This window comes from Bufo bufo, chromosome 7 (genome assembly GCF_905171765.1).
Source record: "Bufo bufo chromosome 7, aBufBuf1.1, whole genome shotgun sequence".
NCBI lineage: Eukaryota > Metazoa > Chordata > Amphibia > Anura > Bufonidae > Bufo > Bufo bufo.
The window spans coordinates 630,132-654,341 of NC_053395.1; the positions used below are offsets into that span (position 1 = coordinate 630,132).

Below are 24,210 nucleotides of genomic sequence, written 5' to 3' on the forward strand. Positions count from 1 at the left end.
GTGTATTATGATGCAGTATATTAGGATGCGGTACAGTATGATGCGGTGTATTATGATGCAGTATATTAGAATGCGGTACAGTATGATGAGGTGTATTATGATGCAGTATATTAGGATGCGGTACAGTATGATGCGGTGTATTATGATGCAGTATATTAGAATGCGGTACAGTATGATGCGGTGTATTATGATGCAGTATATTAGGATGCGGTACAGTATGATGTGGTGTATTATGATGCAGTATATTAGGATGCGGTACAGTAAGATGCGGTGTATTATGATGCAGTATTTTTGGATGCGGTACAGTATGATGTGGTGTATTATGATGCAGTATATTAGGATGCGGTACAGTATGATGCAGTGTATTATGATGCAGTATATTAGGATGCGGTACAGTATGATGCGGTGTATTATGATGCAGTATATTAGGATGCGGTACAGTATGATGCAGTGTATTATGATGTAGCATTTTTGGATGCGGTATAGTATGATGTGGTGTATTATGATGCAGTATATTAGGATGCGGTACAGTATGATGCAGTGTATTATGATGCAGTATATTAGAATGCGGTACAGTATGATGTGGTGTATTATGATGCAGTATATTAGGATGCGGTACAGTATGATGTGGTGTATTATGATGCAGTATATAAGGATGTGGTACAGTATGATGCGGTGTATTATGATGCAGTATATTAGGATGCGGTACAGTATGATGTGGTGTATTATGATGCAGTATATAAGGATGTGGTACAGTATGATGCAGTGTATTATGATGCAGTATATTAGGATGCGGTACAGTATGATGTGGTGTATTATGATGCAGTATATAAGGATGTGGTACAGTATGATGCGGTGTATTATGATGCAGTATATTAGGATGCGGTATAGTATGATGTGGTGTATTATGACGCAGTATATTAGGATGCGGTACAGTATGATGCGATGTATTATGATGCAGTATATTAGGATGCGGTACAGTAGGATGCAGTGTATTATGATGCAGTATATTAGGATGGTTATAGTATGATGTGGTGTATTATGATGCAGTATATTAGGATGCGGTACAGTATGATGCGGTGTATTATGATGCAGTATATTAGAATGCGGTACAGTATGATGTAGTGTATTATGATGCAGTATATTAGAATGCGGTACAGTATGATGCGGTGTATTATGATGCAGTATATTAGGATGCGGTACAGTATGATGTGGTGTATTATGATGCAGTATATTAGGATGCGGTACAGTAAGATGCGGTGTATTATGATGCAGTATTTTTGGATGCGGTACAGTATGATGTGGTGTATTATGATGCAGTATATTAGGATGCGGTACAGTATGATGCAGTGTATTATGATGCAGTATATTAGGATGCGGTACAGTATGATGCGGTGTATTATGATGCAGTATATTAGGATGCGGTACAGTATGATGCAGTGTATTATGATGTAGCATTTTTGGATGCGGTATAGTATGATGTGGTGTATTATGATGCAGTATATTAGAATGCGGTATAGTATGATGTGGTGTATTATGATGCAGTATATTAGGATGCAGTACAGTATGATGCGGTGTATTATGATGCAGTATATTAGAATGCAGTACAGTATGACGTGGTAATGATGCAGTATATTAGGATGCAGTACAGTATGATGCAGTGTATTATGATGCAGTATATTAGGATGCGGTATAGTATGATGCGGTGTATTATGATGCAGTATATTAGAATGCGGTACAGTATGATGAGGTGTATTATGATGCAGTATATTAGGATGCGGTACAGTATGATGCGGTGTATTATGATGCAGTATATTAGAATGCGGTACTGTATGATGAGGTGTATTATGATGCAGTATATTAGGATGTGGTACAGTATGATGCGGTGTATTATGATGCAGTATATTAGGATGCGGTACAGTATGATGCGGTGTATTATGATGCAGTATATTAGGATGTGGTACAGTATTAAGCGGTGTATTATGATGCAGTATATTAGGATGTGGCACAGCATGATGCGGTGTATTATGATGCAGTATATTAGGATGCGGTACAGTATGATGCGGTGTATTATGATGCAGTATATTAGGATGCGGTACAGTATGATGCAGTGAATTAGGATGCGGTACAGTATGATGTGGTGTATTATGATGCAGTATATTAGGATGCGGTACAGTATGATGCGGTGTATTATGATGCGGTATATTAGGATGCGGTACAGTATGATGCGGTGTATTATGATGCCGTATATTAGGATGCGGTACAGTATGATGTGGTGTATTATGATGCAGTATATTAGGATGCGGTACAGTATGATGCGGTGTATTATGATGCAGTATATTAGGATGCGGTACAGTATGATGCGGTGTATTATGATGCAGTATGTTAGGATGCGGTACAGTATAATGCGGTGTATTATGATGCAGTGTATTAGAATGCAGTACAGTATGATGCAGTGTATTATGATGCAGTATATTAGAATGCGGTACAGTATGATGAGGTGTATTATGATGCAGTATATTAGGATGCGGTACAGTATGATGCGGTGTATTATGATGCGGTACAGTATGATGCGGTGTATTATGATGCAGTATATTATGATGCGGTACAGTATGATGCGGTGTATTATGATGCAGTATATTAGAATGCGGTACAGTATGATGCGGTGTATTATGATGCAGTATATTAGAATGCGGTACAGTATGATGCGGTACAGTATGATGCGGTGTATTATGATGCAGTATATTAGGATGAGGTACAGTATGATGCGGTGTATTATGATGCTGTATATTAGGATGCGGTACAGTATGATGCGGTGTATTATGATTCAGTATATTAGAATGCGGTACAGTATGATGCAGTGTATTATGATGCAGTTTATTAGAATGCAGTACAGTATGATGCGGTGTATTATGATGCAGTATATTAGGATGCGGTACAGTATGATGCGGTGTATTATGATGCAGTATATTAGGATGCGGTACAGTATGATGTGGTGTATTATGATGCAGTATATTAGGATGCGGTACAGTATGATGTGGTGTATTATGATGCAGTATATTAGGATGTGGTATAGTATGATGTGGTGTATTATAATGCAGTATATTAGAATGCTTTACAGTATGATGCGGTGTATTATGATGCAGTATATTAGAATGTGGTACAGTATGATGCAGTGTATTATGATGCAGTATATTAGGATGCGGTACAGTATGATGCGGTGTATTATGTTGCAGTATATTAGGATGCGGTACAGTATGATGCGGTGTATTATGATGCAGTATATTAGGATGCGGTACAGTATGATGCGGTGTATTATGATGCAGTATATTAGGATGCGGTACAGTATGATGTGGTGTATTATGATGCAGTATATTAGGATGCAGTACAGTATGATGCGGTGTATTATGATGCAGTATATTAGGATGCGGTACAGTATGAATCAGTGTATTATGATGCAGTATATTAGGCTGCGGTACAGTATGATGCGGTGTATTATGATGCAGTATATTAGGATGCGGTACAGTATGATGCGGTGTATTATGATGCAGTATATTAGGCTGCGGTACAGTATGATGCGGTGTATTACGATGCAGTTTATTAGGATGCGGTATAGTATGATGCGGTGTATTATGATGCAGTATATTAGGATGCGGTACAGTAAGATGCGGTGTATTATGATGCAGTATTTTTGGATGCGGTACAGTATGATGTGGTGTATTATGATGCAGTATATTAGGATGCGGTACAGTATGATGCAGTGTATTATGATGCAGTATATTAGGATGCGGTACAGTATGATGCGGTGTATTATGATGCAGTATATTAGGATGCGGTACAGTATGATGCAGTGTATTATGATGTAGCATTTTTGGATGCGGTATAGTATGATGTGGTGTATTATGATGCAGTATATTAGAATGCGGTATAGTATGATGTGGTGTATTATGATGCAGTATATTAGGATGCAGTACAGTATGATGCGGTGTATTATGATGCAGTATATTAGAATGCAGTACAGTATGACGTGGTAATGATGCAGTATATTAGGATGCAGTACAGTATGATGCAGTGTATTATGATGCAGTATATTAGGATGCGGTATAGTATGATGCGGTGTATTATGATGCAGTATATTAGAATGCGGTACAGTATGATGAGGTGTATTATGATGCAGTATATTAGGATGCGGTACAGTATGATGCGGTGTATTATGATGCAGTATATTAGAATGCGGTACTGTATGATGAGGTGTATTATGATGCAGTATATTAGGATGTGGTACAGTATGATGCGGTGTATTATGATGCAGTATATTAGGATGCGGTACAGTATGATGCGGTGTATTATGATGTAGTATATTAGGATGTGATACAGTATTAAGCGGTGTATTATGATGCAGTATATTAGGATGTGGCACAGCATGATGCGGTGTATTATGATGCAGTATATTAGGATGCGGTACAGTATGATGCGGTGTATTATGATGCAGTATATTAGGATGCGGTACAGTATGATGCAGTGTATTAGGATGCGGTACAGTATGATGTGGTGTATTATGATGCAGTATATTAGGATGCGGTACAGTATGATGCGGTGTATTATGATGCGGTATATTAGGATGCGGTACAGTATGATGCGGTGTATTATGATGCCGTATATTAGGATGCGGTACAGTATGATGTGGTGTATTATGATGCAGTATATTAGGATGCGGTACAGTATGATGCGGTGTATTATGATGCAGTATATTAGGATGCGGTACAGTATGATGCGGTGTATTATGATGCAGTATGTTAGGATGCGGTACAGTATAATGCGGTGTATTATGATGCAGTGTATTAGAATGCAGTACAGTATGATGCAGTGTATTATAATGCAGTATATTAGAATGCGGTACAGTATGATGAGGTGTATTATGATGCAGTATATTAGGATGCGGTACAGTATGATGCGGTGTATTATGATGCGGTACAGTATGATGCGGTGTATTATGATGCAGTATATTATGATGCGGTACAGTATGATGCGGTGTATTATGATGCAGTATATTAGAATGCGGTACAGTATGATGCGGTGTATTATGATGCAGTATATTAGAATGCGGTACAGTATGATGCGGTACAGTATGATGCGGTGTATTATGATGCAGTATATTAGGATGCGGTACAGTATGATGCGGTGTATTATGATGCGGTATATTAGGATGCGGTACAGTATGATGCGGTGTATTATGATGCTGTATATTAGGATGCGGTACAGTATGATGCGGTGTATTATGATTCAGTATATTAGAATGCGGTACAGTATGATGCAGTGTATTATGATGCAGTTTATTAGAATGCAGTACAGTATGATGCGGTGTATTATGATGCAGTATATTAGGATGCGGTACAGTATGATGCGGTGTATTATGATGCAGTATATTAAGATGCGGTACAGTATGATGTGGTGTATTATGATGCAGTATATTAGGATGCGGTACAGTATGATGTGGTGTATTATGATGCAGTATATTAGGATGTGGTACAGTATGATGCAGTGTATTATAATGCAGTATATTAGAATGCGGTACAGTATGATGCGGTGTATTATGATGCAGTATATTAGAATGTGGTACATTATGATGCAGTGTATTATGATGCAGTATATTAGGATGCGGTACAGTATGATGCGGTGTATTATGTTGCAGTATATTAGGATGCGGTACAGTATGATGCGGTGTATTATGATGCAGTATATTAGGATGCGGTACAGTATGATGCGGTGTATTATGATGCAGTATATTAGGATGCGGTACAGTATGATGTGGTGTATTATGATGCAGTATATTAGGATGCAGTACAGTATGATGCGGTGTATTATGATGCAGTATATTAGGATGCGGTACAGTATGATGTGGTGTATTATGATGCAGTATATTAGGGTGCAGTACAGTATGATGCGGTGTATTATGATGCAGTATATTAGGATGCGGTACAGTATGATGCAGTGTATTATGATGCAGTATATTAGGCTGCGGTACAGTATGATGCGGTGTATTATGATGCAGTATATTAGGATGCGGTACAGTATGATGCGGTGTATTATGATGCAGTATATTAGAATGCGGTACAGTATGATGCGGTGTATTATGATGCAGTATATTAGGCTGCGGTACAGTATGATGCGGTGTATTACGATGCAGTATATTAGGATGCGGTATAGTATGATGCGGTGTATTATGATGCAGTATATTTGGATGCGGTACAGTATGATGCGGTGTATCATGATGCAGTATATTAGAATGCGGTATATTGCCTTTATTACAGGTTTGCAGACACAACTATCTTAGTCTTAACCCTTTCAGGACATACCCTAGCCCGTCACGTTATGTGGCAATAACTTTGAAATGCTTTTACTTATCCAAGCAATATATTTTACTTTTATTTTCTAAAATTTCCGCAATTTACAGAAAAAAAGGGAAATAATAAATTTTTCTAAATTTGAATTTCTATGCATTAATGGACTTGTCCAAGTTATTTCTATCGATGACCTAATCTCAGGATGGGTAATCAATATCAGATCAGCTGGTTGAAGAGAAAGCACGCGCCATGGGAGCTCAGCCTTCTCTTCACTGTTTACCTGCTCGCCATCGACATCGCAGCGGTGAGCAGTGTAACTACAAGAAGCCGTCCCACTCACTTCTATGGACGGCTCTGTAGTGGTCACTTCTGTGGACGGCTCTGTAGTGGTCACTTCTGTGGACGGCTCTGTAGTGGTCACTTCTATGGAGGGTTCTGTAGTAGTTACTTCTATGGACGGCTCTGTAGTGGTCACTTCTGTGGACGGCTCTGTAGTGGTCACTTCTATGGACGGCTCTGTAGTAGTCACTTCTATGGACGGCTCTGTAGTGGTCACTTCTGTGGACGGCTCTGTAGTGGTCACTTCTATGGACGGCTCTGTAGTGGTCACTTCTATGGAGGGTTCTGTAGTAGTCACTTCTATGGACGGCTCTGTAGTGGTCACTTCTATGGAGGGTTCTGTAGTGGTCACTTCTATGGACGGCTCTGTAGTGGTCACTTCTGTGGACGGCTCTGTAGTGGTCACTTCTATGGACGGCTCTGTAGTAGTCACTTCTATGGATGGCTCTGTAGTAGTCACTTCTATGGACGGCTCTGTAGTGGTCACTTCTGTGGACGGCTCTGTAGTGGTCACTTCTATGGACGGCTCTGTAGTAGTCACTTCTATGGATGGCTCTGTAGCGGTTACTTCTGTGGACGGCTCTGTAGCGGTCACTTCTATGGATGGCTCTGTAGTGGTCACTTCTATGGACGGCTCTGTAGTGGTCACTTCTGTGGACGGCTCTGTAGTGGTCACTTCTATGGACGGCTCTGTAGTAGTCACTTCTATGGATGGCTCTGTAGTAGTCACTTCTATGGACGGCTCTGTAGTGGTCACTTCTGTGGACGGCTCTGTAGTAGTCACTTCTATGGACGGCTCTGTAGTGGTCACTTCTATGGACGGGTTTGTAGTAGTCACTTCTATGGATGGCTCTGTAGTGGTCACTTCTATGGACGGCTCTGTAGTGGTCACTTCTGTGGACGGCTCTGTAGTGGTCACTTCTATGGAGGGTTCTGTAGTGGTCACTTCTATAAACGGCTCTGTAGTGGTCACTTCTATTGACGGCTCTGTAGTAGTCACTTCTATGGATGGCTCTGTAGTGGACACTTCTATGGACGGCTCTGTAGTGGTCACTTCTATGAACGGCTCTGTAGTGGTCACTTCTATGGAGGGTTCTGTAGTGGTCACTTCTATGGACGGCTCTGTAGTGGTCACTTCTATGGACAGCTCTGTAGTGGTCACTTCTATGGACGGCTCTGTAGTGGTCACTTCTGTGGACGGCTCTGTAGTGGTCACTTCTATGGACGGCTCTGTAGTAGTCACTTCTATGGATGGCTCTGTAGTGGACACTTCTATGGACGGCTCTGTAGTGGTCACTTCTATGAACGGCTCTGTAGTGGTCACTTCTATGGATGGCTCTGTAGTGGTCACTTCTATGGACGGGTTTCTAGTAGTCACTTCTATGGATGGCTCTGTAGTGGTCACTTCTGTGGACGGCTCTGTAGTGGTCACTTCTATGGATGGCTCTGTAGTGGTCACTTCTGTGGACGGCTCTGTAGTGGTCACTTCTATGGATGGCTCTGTAGTGGTCACTTCTGTGGACGGCTCTGTAGTGGTCACTTCTATGGATGGCTCTGTAGTGGTCACTTCTGTGGACGGCTCTGTAGTGGTCCCTTCTATGGATGGCTCTGTAGTGGTCACTTCTGTGGACGGCTCTGTAGTGGTCACTTCTATGGATGGCTCTGTAGTGGTCACCTCTATGGACGGCTCTGTAGTGGTCACTTCTGTGGACGGCTCTGTAGTGGTCACTTCTGTGGACGGCTCTGTAGCGGTCACTTCTATGGACGGCTCTGTAGTGGTCACTTCTATGGAGGGTTCTGTAGTGGTCACTTCTATGGACGGCTCTGTAGTGGTCACTTCTATGGACGGCTCTGTAGTAGTCACTTCTGTGGACGGCTCTGTAGCGGTCACTTCTATGGATGGCTCTGTAGTGGTCACTTCTATGGACGGCTCTGTAGTGGTCACTTCTGTGGATGGCTCTGTAGTGGTCACTTCTATGGACGGCTCTGTAGCGGTCACTTCTATGGACGGCTCTGTAGTAGTCACTTCTATGGATGGCTCTGTAGTGGTCACTTCTGTGGACGGCTCTGTAGTAGTCACTTCTATGGACGGCTCTGTAGTGGTCACTTCTATGGACGGGTTTGTAGTAGTCACTTCTATGGATGGCTCTGTAGTGGTCACTTCTATGGACGGCTCTGTAGTGGTCACTTCTGTGGACGGCTCTGTAGTGGTCACTTCTATGGACGGCTCTTTAGTGGTCACTTCTATGGAGGGTTCTGTAGTGGTCACTTCTATAAACGGCTCTGTAGTGGTCACTTCTATGGACGGCTCTGTAGTAGTCACTTCTATGGATGGCTCTGTAGTGGTCACTTCTATGGACTGCTCTGTAGTGGTCACTTCTATGAACGGCTCTGTAGTGGTCACTTCTATGGATGGCTCTGTAGTGGTCACTTCTATGGATGGCTCTGTAGTGGTCCCTTCTATGGAAAGCTCTGTAGTGGTCACTTCTATGGACGGGTTTCTAGTAGTCACTTCTATGGATGGCTCTGTAATGGTTACTTCTATGGACGGCTCTGTAGTGGTCACTTCTGTGGACGGCTCTGTAGTGGTCACTTCTATGGATGGCTCTGTAGTGGTCACCTCTATGGACGGCTCTGTAGTGGTCACTTCTGTGGACGGCTCTGTAGCGGTCACTTCTATGGACGGCTCTGTAGTAGTCACTTCTATGGACGGCTCTGTAGTGGTCCCTTCTATGGACGGCTCTGTAGAGGTCACTTCTGTGGACGGCTCTGTAGCGGTCACTTCTATGGACGGCTCTGTAGTGGTCACTTCTATGGAGGGTTCTGTAGCGGTCACTTCTATGGACGGCTCTGTAGTGGTCACTTCTATGGACGGCTCTGTAGCGGTCACTTCTATGGACGGCTCTGTAGTGGTCACTTCTATGGAGGGTTCTGTAGTGGTCACTTCTATGGACGGCTCTGTAGTGGTCACTTCTATGGACGGCTCTGTAGTAGTCACTTCTATGGATGGCTCTGTAGTAGTCACTTCTATGGACGGCTCTGTAGTGGTCACTTCTGTGGACGGCTCTGTAGTAGTCACTTCTATGGATGGCTCTGAAGTGGTCCCTTCTATGGACGGCTCTGTAGTGGTCACTTCTATGGACGGCTCTGTAGTGGTCACTTCTATCAACGGCTCTGTAGTGGTCACTTGTATGGACGGCTCTGTAGTGGTCACTTCTATGGAGAGCTCTGTAGTGGTCACTTCTATGGACGGCTCTGTAGTGGTCACTTCTATGGACGGCTCTGTAGTGGTCACTTCTGTGGACGGCTCTGTAGCGGTCACTTCTATGGACGGCTCTGTAGCGGTCACTTCTATGGACGGCTCTGTAGCGGTCACTTCTATGGACGGCTCTGTAGCGGTCACTTCTATAGACGGCTCTGTAGTAGTCACTTCTATGGATGGCTCTGTAGTGGTCACTTCTATGGATGGCTCTGTTGTAGTCACTTCTATGGAAGGCTCTGTAGTGGTCCCTTCTATGGACGGCTCTGTAGTGGTCACTTCTATGGACGGCTCTGTAGTGGTCACTTCTATCAACGGCTCTGTAGTGGTCACTTGTATGGACGGCTCTGTAGTGGTCACTTCTATGGAGAGCTCTGTAGTGGTCACTTCTATGGACGGCTCTGTAGTGGTCACTTCTATGGACGGCTCTGTAGTGGTCACTTCTGTGGACGGCTCTGTAGCGGTCACTTCTATGGACGGCTCTGTAGCGGTCACTTCTATGGACGGCTCTGTAGCGGTCACTTCTATGGACGGCTCTGTAGCGGTCACTTCTATAGACGGCTCTGTAGTAGTCACTTCTATGGATGGCTCTGTAGTGGTCACTTCTATGGATGGCTCTGTTGTAGTCACTTCTATGGAAGGCTCTGTAGTGGTCACTTCTATGGACGGCTCTGTAGTGGTCTCTTCTATGGACAGCTCTGTAGCAGTCACTTCTGTGGACGGCTCTGTAGTAGTCACTTCTATGGACGGCTCTGTAGTGGTCACTTCTATGGACGGCTCTGTAGTAGTCACTTCTATGGATGGCTCTGTAGTGGACACTTCTATGGACGGCTCTGTAGTGGTCACTTCTATGAACGGCTCTGTAGTGGTCACTTCTATGGATGGCTCTGTAGTGGTCACTTCTATGGACGGCTCTGTAGTGGTCTCTTCTATGGACAGCTCTGTAGCAGTCACTTCTGTGGACGGCTCTGTAGTAGTCACTTCTATGGACGGCTCTGTAGTGGACCCTTCTAGGGACGGCTCTGTAGCGGTCACTTCTATGGACAGCTCTGTAGTGGTCACTTCTATGGACGGCTCTGTAGTAGTCACTTCTGTGGATGGCTCTGTAGCGGTCACATCTGTGGATGGCTCTGTAGTGGTCTCTTCTATGGACGGCTCTGTAGTGGTCACTTCTATGGAGAGCTCTGTAGTGGTCACTTCTATGGACAGCTCTGTAGTGGTCACTTCTATGGACGGCTCTGTAGTAGTCACTTCTGTGGATGGCTCTGTAGCGGTCACATCTGTGGATGGCTCTGTAGTGGTCTCTTCTATGGACGGCTCTGTAGTGGTCACTTCTATGGACGGCTCTGTAGTAGTCACTTCTGTGGATGGCTCTGTAGCGGTCACATCTGTGGATGGCTCTGTAGTGGTCTCTTCTATGGACGGCTCTGTAGTGGTCTCTTCTATGGACAGCTCTGTAGCAGTCACTTCTATGGACGGCTCTGTAGCGGTCACTTCTATGGACGGCTCTGTAGTGTTCACTTCTATGGACAGCTCTGTAGTGGTCACGTGTATGGATGGCTCTGTAGTGGTCACTTCTGTGGACGGCTCTGTAGTGGTCACTTCTATGGACAGCTCTGTAGTGGTCACGTGTATGGACAGCTCTGTAGTGGTCTCTTCTATGGACGGCTCTGTAGTGGTCTCTTCTATGGACAGCTCTGTAGCAGTCACTTCTATGGACGGCTCTGTAGCGGTCACTTCTATGGACGGCTCTGTAGTGTTCACTTCTATGGACAGCTCTGTAGTGGTCACGTGTATGGACAGCTCTGTAGCGGTCACTTCTGTGGATGGCTCTGTAGTGGTCGCTTTTATGGACGGTTCTGTAGTGGTCTCTTGTATGGATAGCTCTGTAGCAGTCACTTCTGTGGACGGCTCTGTAGCGGTCACTTCTATGGACGGCTCTGTAGCGGTCACTTCTATGGACGGCTCTGTAGTGGTCCCTTCTATGGACGGCTCTGTAGTGGTCCCTTCAATGGACGGCTCTGTAGTGGTCACTTCTATGGACGGCTCTGTAGTGGTCACTTCTATGGACGGCTCTGTAGTTGTCTCTTCTATGGACAGCTCTGTAGCAGTCACTTCTGTGGACGGCTCTGTAGCGGTCACTTCTGTGGACGGTTCTGTAGCGGTCACTTCTATGGATGGCTCTGTAGTGGTCACTTCTATGGACGGCTCTGTAGTGGTCACTTCTATGGACGGCTCTGTAGTGGTCACTTCTATGGACGGCTCTGTAGCGGTCACTTCTGTGGACGGCTCTGTAGCGGTCACTTCTATGGACGGCTCTGTAGCGGTCACTTCTATGGACGGTTCTGTAGTAGTCACTTCTATGGACGGCTCTGTAATGGTCACTTCTATGGATGGCCCTGTAGTTGTCACTTCTGTGGACGGCTCTGTAGCGGTCACTTCTGTGGACGGCTCTGTAGTAGTCACTTCTATGGACGGCTCTGTAGCGGTCACTTCTATGGACGGCTCTGTAGTGGTCACTTCTGTGGACGGCTCTGTAGTGGTCACTTCTATGGACAGCTCTGTAGTGGTCACGTGTATGGACAGCTCTGTAGCGGTCACTTCTGTGGATGGCTCTGTAGTGGTCGCTTTTATGGACGGTTCTGTAGTGGTCTCTTGTATGGATAGCTCTGTAGCAGTCACTTCTGTGGACGGCTCTGTAGCAGTCACTTCTGTGGACGGCTCTGTAGCGGTCACTTCTATGGACGGCTCTGTAGCGGTCACTTCTATGGACGGCTCTGTAGTGGTCCCTTCTATGGACAGCTCTGTAATGGTCACTTCTATGGATGGCCCTGTAGTTGTCACTTCTGTGGACGGCTCTGTAGCGGTCACTTCTGTGGACGGCCCTGTAGCGGTCACTTAATTAGGAACGAGCCGTCCCATTGAAGTGAATGGACGACTTCTTGTAGTTATACTGTTCACCGATGCGAGCAGGTAAACAGTGAAGAGAAGGCAGTGCTCACCTTCTCTTCAACCAGCTGATCAGCAGGGTGCCCGGTGTGGGACCCCCACAGTTCTGGTATTGATGACCTATCCTGAGTAGTGATGGACGAACATTGGCCGGGACGGTTTGCGAATGCGATCAAATGTTAGCGAACAGCAAGTTCGCGGCGGGCCCCATTCACTTTAATGGCAGGGGAACCTGAAAAACCTTCAGCTCATATTTGCAACCGCCAAATACTTACGGTACAAGAAGTGCACGAATAGTCCCACAACATGGACAGTGATATTCCAGAGGGGGATCAGTGGCAAAAATTCCCAAGCAAAATATGTATCTTAATCAAGGGACATTTTTATGCGTCTTAAAAGGTAATTCTCTGAAATGTGTCCTGTTGGAGCCTAGAAAAATGTTATTTTACGCCACGGGAGTACAGGTCCCAAAAATTAGGCATTCACCTGACATAAAAGAAAAAGTGATTATGGGTTAGGGTTAGTCCCTAACAGTCTGTCCCTGCTGCACACAACAACCTCTCCCTACACTGGCAAAAGACTGAATATAAAATGGCGGCCAGATCGGGTTTATTTATAAGGTAGGGGGTATGTCCATGTGCTGAAATGTCTCAGTTGGCTGTCCTGTACCACCTGATGGATGTGTCATGGGTCAAAGTTCTTCACAATGTAAAAGAATATGGCGCCGGCGGACATCGCCATATGTTCGCCCGTTCGGCGAAACGCGAATGAACAAAGTTCGCCACGAAACGACCGCCGGGCGAACTGCAAGGCCATCTCTAATCCTGAGGATAGGTCATCAATAAAAATATCTTGAAAAACCCCTTTAAAGACCAAGATTGAGACCTCATAAAATAGTTATTAATTAACTCTCCCCATACGTCAACTTTATGTTGGAATCGTTTTGTAATCGTTTTGTAAATGCCATTTTATTATTTTAGGACGTTAGGTTTAGAATTTTAAAAGCAATTTTTCTAATTTTCTATAAAATTTTCAAAACTGACTTTTTAAGGACCAAATCAGTTCTGAAGTCACTTTGTGGGTCTTACACAGCAGAAACCCTCCATAAATGGCCCTATTTTATAAAATACACCCCTCAAATTATTCAAAACTGATTTTACAAACTTTGTTAACCCTTTAGATGTTCCACAGGAATTGAAGCAGAATGAAGGTGAAATGTAAAATTGTGATTTTTTTTTTGTGCAGATTTTCCATTTTAATCCATATTTTTCTATATTCAATATTTTCTATATTCAATATTTATTATACTGATTCTGCAGTTTACAGAAATCACCCATATGTGATTGTAAACCTCTACATAGGCACACCACAGGGCTCAGAAGGGAAGGAGCGCCAAATTGTTTTTGGAGAGCAGATTTTGCTGGACTGGTATTTGGGAAACGTAGATTTTAGAAGCACTAGGCTGTGAAGATAAAAATTACATTTTTACTTGAAAATGTTGCTTTAGCCCCAAATTTTTCATTTTCACAAGTGGTAACAGGAGCAAATGCACCCCACAATTTGTTGACCATTTTCTCCTGAATTCAGGAACGCACCATATGTGGCTGTAAACTGCTGTAAGGGCAGATGACAGAGTTCAAAAGGGAAGGAGCAGCATCTGCATGGAATTTGCTGAAAGAGTTTTAGGACCATAACTTGAATTTTTTTGGTTGACTGAGATGTGTGAGGGCTAATTTTTTTGCGGGACTGGCTGCAATTTTTATGGGCATGATTTTTGGGTACAAACGACTTTTCGATCACTTTTTATTTCATTTTATTTAGGAAGTGGTTTTTATTTTTTTATGGGGTTCTCCATGTGGTGTATTTGATATGATAACTTTATTCTACAAGTAGATCCGATTATGGCAATACCAAATTTGTATAGTTTTTTTTTGTTGTTTTTTTTTTGCATCGCGGGGCTTCTAGGGGTCTAGGAATACACCTTTAAGATTTCTCTTGCTGTACCTGATGATGGCTTAGTTATATGAGAGCCACCATTTTTCATTTGTCTAACCCTTTTCCTGATCATTGATGGTCTAGCCTCAGGGTAGGTCATCGATATCTGATTGGTGGGGATTCAGCTCCCAGCAAGCTTAGTGCTGTCCATCGTATAGTGACGTGGTTTGGTGGCGCATCCTAGGCCCATTTACTTAACCTAGGCCGTGTGAACCTAGCACCATGGTCAGCAGGGAGACGGATCCTCTCTTATCAGATATTGATGACGTATTTTGAGGATAGACCATCAATATTAAACCCCAATAAGCTGAATTATTCACATTAGAGAGTTGTCAGCTGAACGCTCATTTGGGTGTCCCAATCCTTCCATACACATCATTAATAGGAGAGGGGAGGCTGCTATCACGCTCCTCTGGCAGCGGCTTATCCCTCCATAAATGAAAGGATCTGGCAAATGAATCCAAGGTTCCCAGTCCTTATCCCCTCTAAAGTGCGCTCTGAGAAATCGTTCCCCTGAAACACATCTGGTGTGTATGTCCGCGTCTGTCTCCTCATTACATCTCACCACGTGCATTGTCGCCATCAGGGCGGTTAGTAAAGGACGCTCACTATTTTGTGAAGATAGCTTCGCCTCATCAATAGTCTGATCATCTAGAAGGGGAAAGAGATTTCTGCCAATGAAGGTCTACATGTCCTGACTTCCTCCATCCGCACCAGGCTCTCCGCTGCTCTTTATGCCTTTTCTATTTTTTACTATCAGGAATGTAAGGATCTGTTTTTGCCGGAATATATCAAGTTCTTACTATGTACATCTGCTCACGGATCTCCTGTTTCCTTTTTTTCTCACCTTTCTTAGATGAGATCATGTCCCAGTTTCCACCAAGAGAGAAAAATGCATCTGAAATACCAGATGAACGAAGGTGAGGGATAATCTGGCTTCTGGAGGACCTGGCAAATCCTTGCCCCAAACCAGAGAACTGCAGAATACAGGATTATTTCTACTGTAGTATCAGACGGTGTTCACAGGGTGTGCACCTGACGCAGATTCTCCAGGGTTGGACTCCCATTTACACGCTGCTGTATCTCACATTGTTTAAGGAAAATGGAGTTAGAAGCCAATGCTTCTGTTATGGTGCATTCTGCCCCAATTTGTGCACCCGACAGACATTAAGGGGGAGATTTATCAAGATCTAATTAGCTGCCCCCACACCAGCATTCAGAGACCACCAGCTCTGTGTTCTAGGCAGGATAGCTTTTTGCCAAATTTTTTGTATAGGCCCCTTACCGTATATACACTGTATTTATATGGAGTTCTCATGTCCCCCTTAGACGCCTCTTCTCATTCTTTTCATCTTTTTTTGGAGACCCTTCAGCCCCTTATCATTTTAGTTGCTCTTTACATAGTTAATATGGTTGAAAAAAGACATAAGTCCATCAAGTTCAACCCATTTTATCCCATTCCAGGGTGTACTTTCCATGACCTGGTTCATTCCAGATGAGACTGCACCAGGCTGGGGCGGACCTGGAACAGAGTGGCCCTGGAAAAAATACCAAAAGTGGCCCCATTTTGTAGTTGGGTCCAAACTGATGGAAGGCAGAGCCATCAATACCATATTGTGGCACATTATATCAACCCATCAGAGCCAAATACCACAGTCCATGACAAAATACTGCCAGCAGCACCAAATACATCCCCAAAAACTTCCACTGGCCGGCTGTGAGGAGGGCCCAGGCGGCCCCCTGGGCATCGGCCCACTGGGAAATTTCCCTGTAAGGTCTATGGTCAATCCGCCCCTGGCACCAGGATTTGTGCTGGCCTTAGAGGCAGCTTACTGACATTGTGCTGTGATCTACCAGTACACCCAGATTCTTCAGTGTTACAGCCCTAGGACATATGTTCGTGCCCAGATGCTAGACTTTCTAGTTACCCACATTGATGGCCAAATGCTCAGAGTCCGAGTCAGCTTGTAGATTATTGCAGCACCCGTAGCATAATTAGGGGCAAAGACGTCATCTATTCTGTTTCCATCTTTTTAGGGCTTTGTCGGCGTCCTCCGCCACGCGGGAGCTGGACAGACTGATGGCGTCGCTTTCAGACTTTCACAAACAAAACACGGTCAGAATTGTATTTTTTCCTCTCAGCTTGTAACCTTAACCCCTCCATGATGATCACTCCACCATCCTGGATTCTCTGATGACGGAGCTCAGCACATTGTCTCTTATGTCACATGGAGTGTCAGGGAGATGGCCGCCTTCTCTACAGAAAGTCTCATCCTTATCCTTTGCCATTAATGTGACTTGCACAATAAATGCATTTTTTTATTCTTCAGCCATGGCCACTACTCTGTGACCTCATGTAAGGAAGTCCGGTCTGGGTTAGGGGCTGCATAGTGTTTCAGACTGTGATACTTGTGCCCTAGCTCCGGAAACTCCCAGCATGCACACGTACTCTGCTATTCTTGTAACTCCCATTGAAGTGAAAGGAGGATTCTGGAAGCTGTAGTTTCAGAACAGCTGGATTCCTGCCCCAATAGATCCATCTTTGACCTTGGAAGTGAATGGGACATTCCCAACATCTTGATTTTATGATTTAAGCACATAGAGCACAGTCAGTTCCTAGTGCCACAAGGTCTCAGTATCATGGGCGTCATATTCCTGGAAATATGTACACGATTAAAGAAAAAGAGGTAGAGGACATTGTGAGTATTTTGAGATTAAATAGCATTTTTCATAGTGTTTTTTGCTCTTCTTGCAGTTGTCTCTGGCACAGCAGCAGCCTGAAACGTACATACCTGGGGGCTCATGTGTGGGTTCTGGCACTGGAGAAGCCGTGTATTCACCTCCCAAAAGCCATGAGACATCTGCAAACCCTGGAGATCCAGAGCTGAAAAGTTCTCCTTCGTCCAGATCCGGACAGGAAGTTTCTGTGGCAGAGAAGAGACTTCACGAAGAAACGTCTCACCCCAAGTGTACGGAACCTGATAGTAAAAGTGACCTGGACTCCATGATGGTGAAACTCCAGTCTGGTCTGAAACAACAAGGGATAGAAACACTCTCCAAAGGCCTGTGTGAAAGCTGCCAGCGCCCCATAGCTGGACAGGTAAGGCTTTGTGCTGTGCACTTGGGGTTTTCGGGGAATTGAAGCCCAAATCTCGAATACAGTTGATACAAACCTCTGAAGATAGCCATTTCCTTATAACATTTACAGTCACCCTATACAGTCACAGAGCCAGGCTTGAAGACCATAAGGCCATGTTCAGATATAGCAAAATTTTCTTTTTTCTTATGGATTTTCATCTATAGGTGAAAAATTGAATGTGGGACTATGAGCCTGCCGTCTATTTCAAAACTGCTTCAGGCTCATTACTCTATGTAGTGGAAAAGCTGCAGAATGTGATCATGGTTTTGAAAACATACAGATTTTGCTGCACACAGGCCACACGCTCAGGTTCGCCCCTTTTCTGGCTGGTTCAGATGTCCAGGTTGTGTGCCACACAGACCACACTGCTAAGGCCTCCCTGCATTAACACAGCTGCGTATATCACCTGTCTAAACGGTGCCCAACAAGCACATCACAAAATGCCACGCTGGAACCTACTTCTTATTCTTGTGTCTTCAGTCACAGTATTAGGCCTCATCAACACGACCGTATCCATTTTGTGGTCTGCAAATTGCGGTTCTGCAAAATACGAAAACGCTTCAAGTGCCATCCACATTTTTTTGCTGACCCTTTGAATTAATTGGGTCCATGGTCCACATTTTGCAAGAAATGAAGATACAGTTACGGAAAGCACACTGGTGACCCATATTTCTGTTCTGTCCTATACCTGGCCCCAAAATGTTGACCATGGGCCTATTGAAGTCAATGGGTCCATTAAAAATGCGGTTGCAACACGGACCGCATCCAAATTTTACCTATCTGCAATTTGCAGACCACAGAATACACATGTGCATTACTAGACATCAGGTACATGGCCTGTCATACTGAGACATCCATTTACCTTGGATGAGGCCGGCTCAGGGAACAGGAGGAACCTCTGTGACACAGAAACAGGGAGGATTGGCGGCAGAAGAGGCCACCTGGTCCATCTAGTCCTGGCCACTGGTAGACTGCAATGTGGACGTGTTGTCATCACCTGCTCATTAGGAAATCCTGTCAGGATGTTTATTCTGTATGGTCTGATAGAACTGATGTCGCTAGGAGATCATCCACTAGACTTTCATTGGCTGGCTTTCGCATCCAGCATAGATGGGCAGATGAACTTGGGATTTTGTGTGAACTACCTGGGTAGACATTACTGAGGATAGTGGAGAGGACAGCTTGTAGATGCAGCTCTCAAACTCGCTTGTCTGTCTGCGCCAGCAAATTTGTGACCTGTTTTAACGTCACAATGGAGGGCCTTCATATGGTGATGGCTCCATCCAGCTTATTCTGTGGTAGGACATTACCTGATGGCATGGTAAGTGAGGCCCTGTGGTCAGCATTGTCAGGAGGGAACGGTGGATGACATGTTTGGGGTTATGGTGGCAGAAGTAGTAAAAGATCACTAAACAGACATCCAATTCCCCACAGAAATCTTCTTGACAATGTGTGGAAGTTTTCGGTGTCATACTGATAGCGCCGCTGTCCTGTGGTTTTACAGGGAAGTTATAGCCATGTTTTTCCTTCTCAGGTGGTGACTGCATTAGGACACACATGGCACCCTGAACACTTTGTTTGTGCACACTGTAAGGTACTTATCGGAACTACAAATTTCTTTGAGAAAGATGGACGTCCATATTGTGAAAGAGATTATTTTTCGCTGTATGCCCCACGCTGTGCATTGTGTGACCTCCCCATCTTACAGGTAACGTCTCATGTAGCCATAAGCAGCTCGATACCTGTCGTCTTCTTCCCTTTCCTGTCCTTTTGTTGGACTTTTGCCTCTTTATTATCTCTGTGTAGACGTTCCTCTGATGATCCGGTGTTGTGGATGATATGTGCTTCTGTTTTCAACCTCCTGTCTATAGCGCTTTTATTCACATTAGTGTTTTTGGTGTTTTTCCACTTGGTCATTGCCCTGCGACTCGACAGCTCTTTATTCTCTGTCATTTTTTTGTGAACACTCTATGGTTACTTTAATTCTTCCTCTAGCTGAGATATTCCATAGAATCCACAAGACGCTGATTGTTTTTACATTTGCTTTACAGAATTTAGTGACTGCTCTTGGCCGGACCTGGCATCCCGAGCATTTCTGCTGCAAAATATGCAGAAAACCAATTGGGGAAGAAGGTAAAACTGAAGCGGGATTCTGACTGGCCAATCTACCTAGCGCAATAACATGACGATCATTTCAGCATGCATTTATTATTAGGCGTGACAGTTCTGTGCACTACCAAATATATGAAATACAGCACCTTCCACATAAAATTATAGAGAGTTGCTGTGTCTCACCTGCCACCATATACCGCAGCCTGCTCCATCCTCTGTGGTACTGCTGCTGCTGGCTTTCTGCTAGTGTACATGCCTGATTACAGCGGGGCGAGATCCACCATATGGGCACATAATGTAGACGAGGTCACGTACAGTACAGACCAAAAGTTTGGACACACCTTCTCATTCAAAGAGTTTTCTTTATTTTCATGACTATGAAGGCATCAAAACTATGAATTAACACATGTGGAATTATATACATAACAAACAAGTGTGAAACAACAGAAAATATGTCATATTCTAGGTTCTTCAAAGTAGCCACCTTTTGCTTTGATTACTGCTTTGCACACTCTTGGCATTGTCTTGATGAGCTTCAAGAGGTAGTCCCCTGAAATGGTCTTCCAACAGTCTTGAAGGAGTTCCCAGAGATGCTTAGCACTTGTTGGCCCTTTTGCCTTCACTCTGTGGTCCAGCTCACCCCAAACCATCTCGATTGGGTTCTGGTCCGGTGACTGTGGAGGCCAGGTCATCTGGCGCAGCACCCCATCACTTTCCTTCATGGTCAAATAGCCCTTACTTTCAAAGTTTTCCCAATTTTTCGGCTGACTGACTGACCTTAATGTCTTAAAGTAATGATGGCCACTCGTTTTTCTTTACTTAACTGCTTTTTTCTTGCCATAATACAAATTCTAACAGTCTATTCAGTAGGACTATCAGCTGTGTATCCACCTGACTTCTCCTCAACGCAACTGATGGTCCCAACCCCATTTATAAGGCAAGAAATCCCACTTATTAAACCTGACAGGGCACACCTGTGAAGTGAAGACCATTTCAGGGGACTACCTCTTGAAGCTCATCAAGAGAATGCCAACAATTGTTTCATTAGATATATATACAAGTATGGAAAAAGAGTCAGCACTCCAAAAATCAGGTGAAAAGGTGGATGTCTATTCAGCATCCGCCCAATGGCACCTTTTCCCAGTACACCATATACACACGTGTTATTGGTTCATTATGTAACAATATACACTCACCTAAAGAATTATTAGGAACACCTGTTCTATTTCTCATTGATGCAATTCTCTAGTCAACCAATCACATGGCAGTTGCTTCGATGCATTTAGGGGGGTGGTCCTGGTCAAGACAATCTCCTGAACTCCAAACTGAATGTCAGAATGGGAAAGAAAGGTGATTTAAGCAATTTTGAGCGTGGCATGGTTGTTGGTGCCAGACGGGCCGGTCGGAGTATTTCACAATCTGCTCAGTTACTGGGATTTTCACGCACAACCATTTCTAGGGTTTATAAAGAATGGTGTGAAAAGGGAAAAACATCCAGTATGCGGCAGTCCTGTGGGCGAAAATGCCTTGTGGATGCTAGAGGTCTGAGGAGAATGGGCCGACTGATTCAAGCTGATAGAAGAGCAACGTTGACTGAAATAACCACTCGTTACAACCGAGGTCTGCAGCAAAGCATTTGTGAAGCCACAACACGCACAACCTTGAGGTGGATGGGCTACAACAGCAGAAGACCCCACCGGGTACCACTCATCTCCACTACAAATAAGAAAAAGAGGCTACAATTTGCACGAGCTCACCAAAATTGGACTGTTGAAGACTGGAAAAATGTTGCCTGGTCTGATGAGTCTCGATTTCTGTTGAGACATTCAAATGGTGGAGTCCGAATTTGGGGTAGACAGAATGAGAACATGTATCCATCCTCTGATGGCTACTTCCAGCAGGATAATGCACCATGTCACAAAGCTCGAATCATTTCAAATTGGTTTCTTGAACATGACAATGAGTTCACTGTACTAAAATGGCCCCACAGTCACCAGATCTCAACCCAATAGAGCATCTTTGGGATGTGGTGGAACGGGAGCTTCGTGCCCTGGATGTGCATCCCTCAAATCTCCATCAACTGCAAGATGCTATCCTATCAATATGGGCCAACATTTCTAAAGAATGCTATTAGCACCTTGTGGAATCAATGCCACGTAGAATTAAGGCAGTTCTGAAGGCAAAAGGGGGTCCAACACCGTATTAGTATGGTGGTCCTAATAATTCTTTAGGTGAGTGTAGGTGATAATCAAAGATCAAGTATGATTCCAGGTGACAGGATCAGATATAAAATTCATCTCCCAGTAGACAAAGTGTTCATTTCATATCCAGCCTGATTAGTGATTACAGTTAAGAGTGTGCGCCTGTGCAGGGCTCAGCGAGACCAGGACTCCACTATCAGGAGAACCAAACCAAAGATGGCCGCTTAGTTATCACCACGCCTGCGTGCACCCGGCGTGTAGATTACATCACTGATGTCTCTGTGGAGACCATCAACAAACCTCACGCGCTTGCTTATAGCAGCACTTCCGGCTATTCAGGCAAACATACTAGAAATGAATAAATGGAAAGGGTGGCCATAAGAACATATACGGCCCTGGGGAGGATGGAGACCCAGGGTGACCCGGGTGCTCCCATCAGTCCAAGATTATGTGCCCCCAATCTCGACAGAGCCAAGTATTGGCCACTAATATTCATCCAGAGTTAGTCCCTAAGGAAAGGAGGACCCCCAACATAATTGGGGGAAATATCCCCTCCCTGATAGGTGACCCAGATCATTAGCCCAGACAAGGAATGTCACCCAATGGTTACAGTAAATAGAAAAGAAAAGTAGGGGGGGGGGGCAGCCGATCCCTATATCCCATGTCCCCAAAAAACGGGGCCAGGGGGAGGAGGACACAGGGTGACCCCCACACCAGACCATATAAATCTCCCAGTAAGTTAGTATACTGGGCATGGCCCGTAAGGTCCTCCAAAAAGAAGAAAAAAGGAGTCCCAAAGTTGATGACCTCGCCATGTTCTTTTTCAAATGTTCAAATAGGGTTACGGTCCCTAGGAGAAAGAGATAAAGAAGAGAAGTATCAAGAGCACCCCAAGAGTATCAAGAGCACCCCAATGTCCCGATGGATACCCAGAGCATGGCAGTGGGAGTCTCCCTTAAATCTAACCTGTTACTTTAAAGTCCACATTCAAGCCCTTGTACTTTACGGTTTGGAAAGTTATTTTTCCTTTAGTTACCTTGCTTCTGAACACCGGGATTTGTTCAAGTATCCTGAACCTAAGGTCCCCCCTTGTGAAATGTGTAGACCCTGGTGGATCCAGCACCTCGTTTTTCCTACATACCAGAAGTGGCAGGGACCATCCAGCGAACACCCTCCATAGCTAGAATCACAGGTCACTTACGAAGGAGGGATGTACATTGCTATTTCCTCTCAACATAAGGGAACAATTGACGCAAATATGGCAAGGGCAGCTACCCATCCAGAGTATGTGCCAACTTTAGTAGAACCTACATCTGTCTTCACTACCCTGCCCTTAATATTCCAATTTCTGTGATGGGAGAACTTGGAATCTCAAAATGAGGCTAAATGAACACAGGTTGATTTTGATTATCACCTACATTTTTACATAATGAACGGGTTATTCACTTTCTGGTTGTATAACACGTGTGTATACGGTATACACACATTGTGACACATGATACTCCACGGCTGAATAGACATGCACCTTTTTACATGATTTTTGGATATTTATATTTTTTTATTAACCCATGGATCCTGGTCATTGATCCTGAGAGGGATTGCACCCAGCCAACTTAAAGTGTGCTGCTGCTCTTTTTTTATAGCTATGTATATACAGTACAGACCAAAAGTTTGGACACACCTTCTCATTCAAAGAGTTTTCTTTATTTTCATGACTATGAAGGCATCAAACTATGAATTAACACATGTGGAATTATATACATAACAAACAAGTGTGAAACAACTGAAAATATGTCATATTCTACGTTCTTCAAAGTAGCCACCTTTTGCTTTGATTACTGCTTTGCACACTCTTGGCATTCTCTTGATGAG

General features: G+C 44.2%; 1 protein-coding gene across 1 annotated transcript in view; it reads left to right on the forward strand.

Moving 5' to 3' along the window:
- Positions 1-24,210, forward strand: part of TGFB1I1 (transforming growth factor beta 1 induced transcript 1) — a 63,929-nt gene that overhangs the window by 30,323 nt on the left and 9,396 nt on the right. The window contains exons 6-10 of the mRNA XM_040441881.1: positions 15,743-15,806; positions 16,924-17,002; positions 17,642-17,986; positions 19,560-19,733; positions 20,077-20,158. Of these exons, the coding sequence (XP_040297815.1) occupies positions 15,743-15,806; positions 16,924-17,002; positions 17,642-17,986; positions 19,560-19,733; positions 20,077-20,158 (744 nt within the window). The remainder of the gene's footprint in view (positions 1-15,742; positions 15,807-16,923; positions 17,003-17,641; positions 17,987-19,559; positions 19,734-20,076; positions 20,159-24,210) is intronic.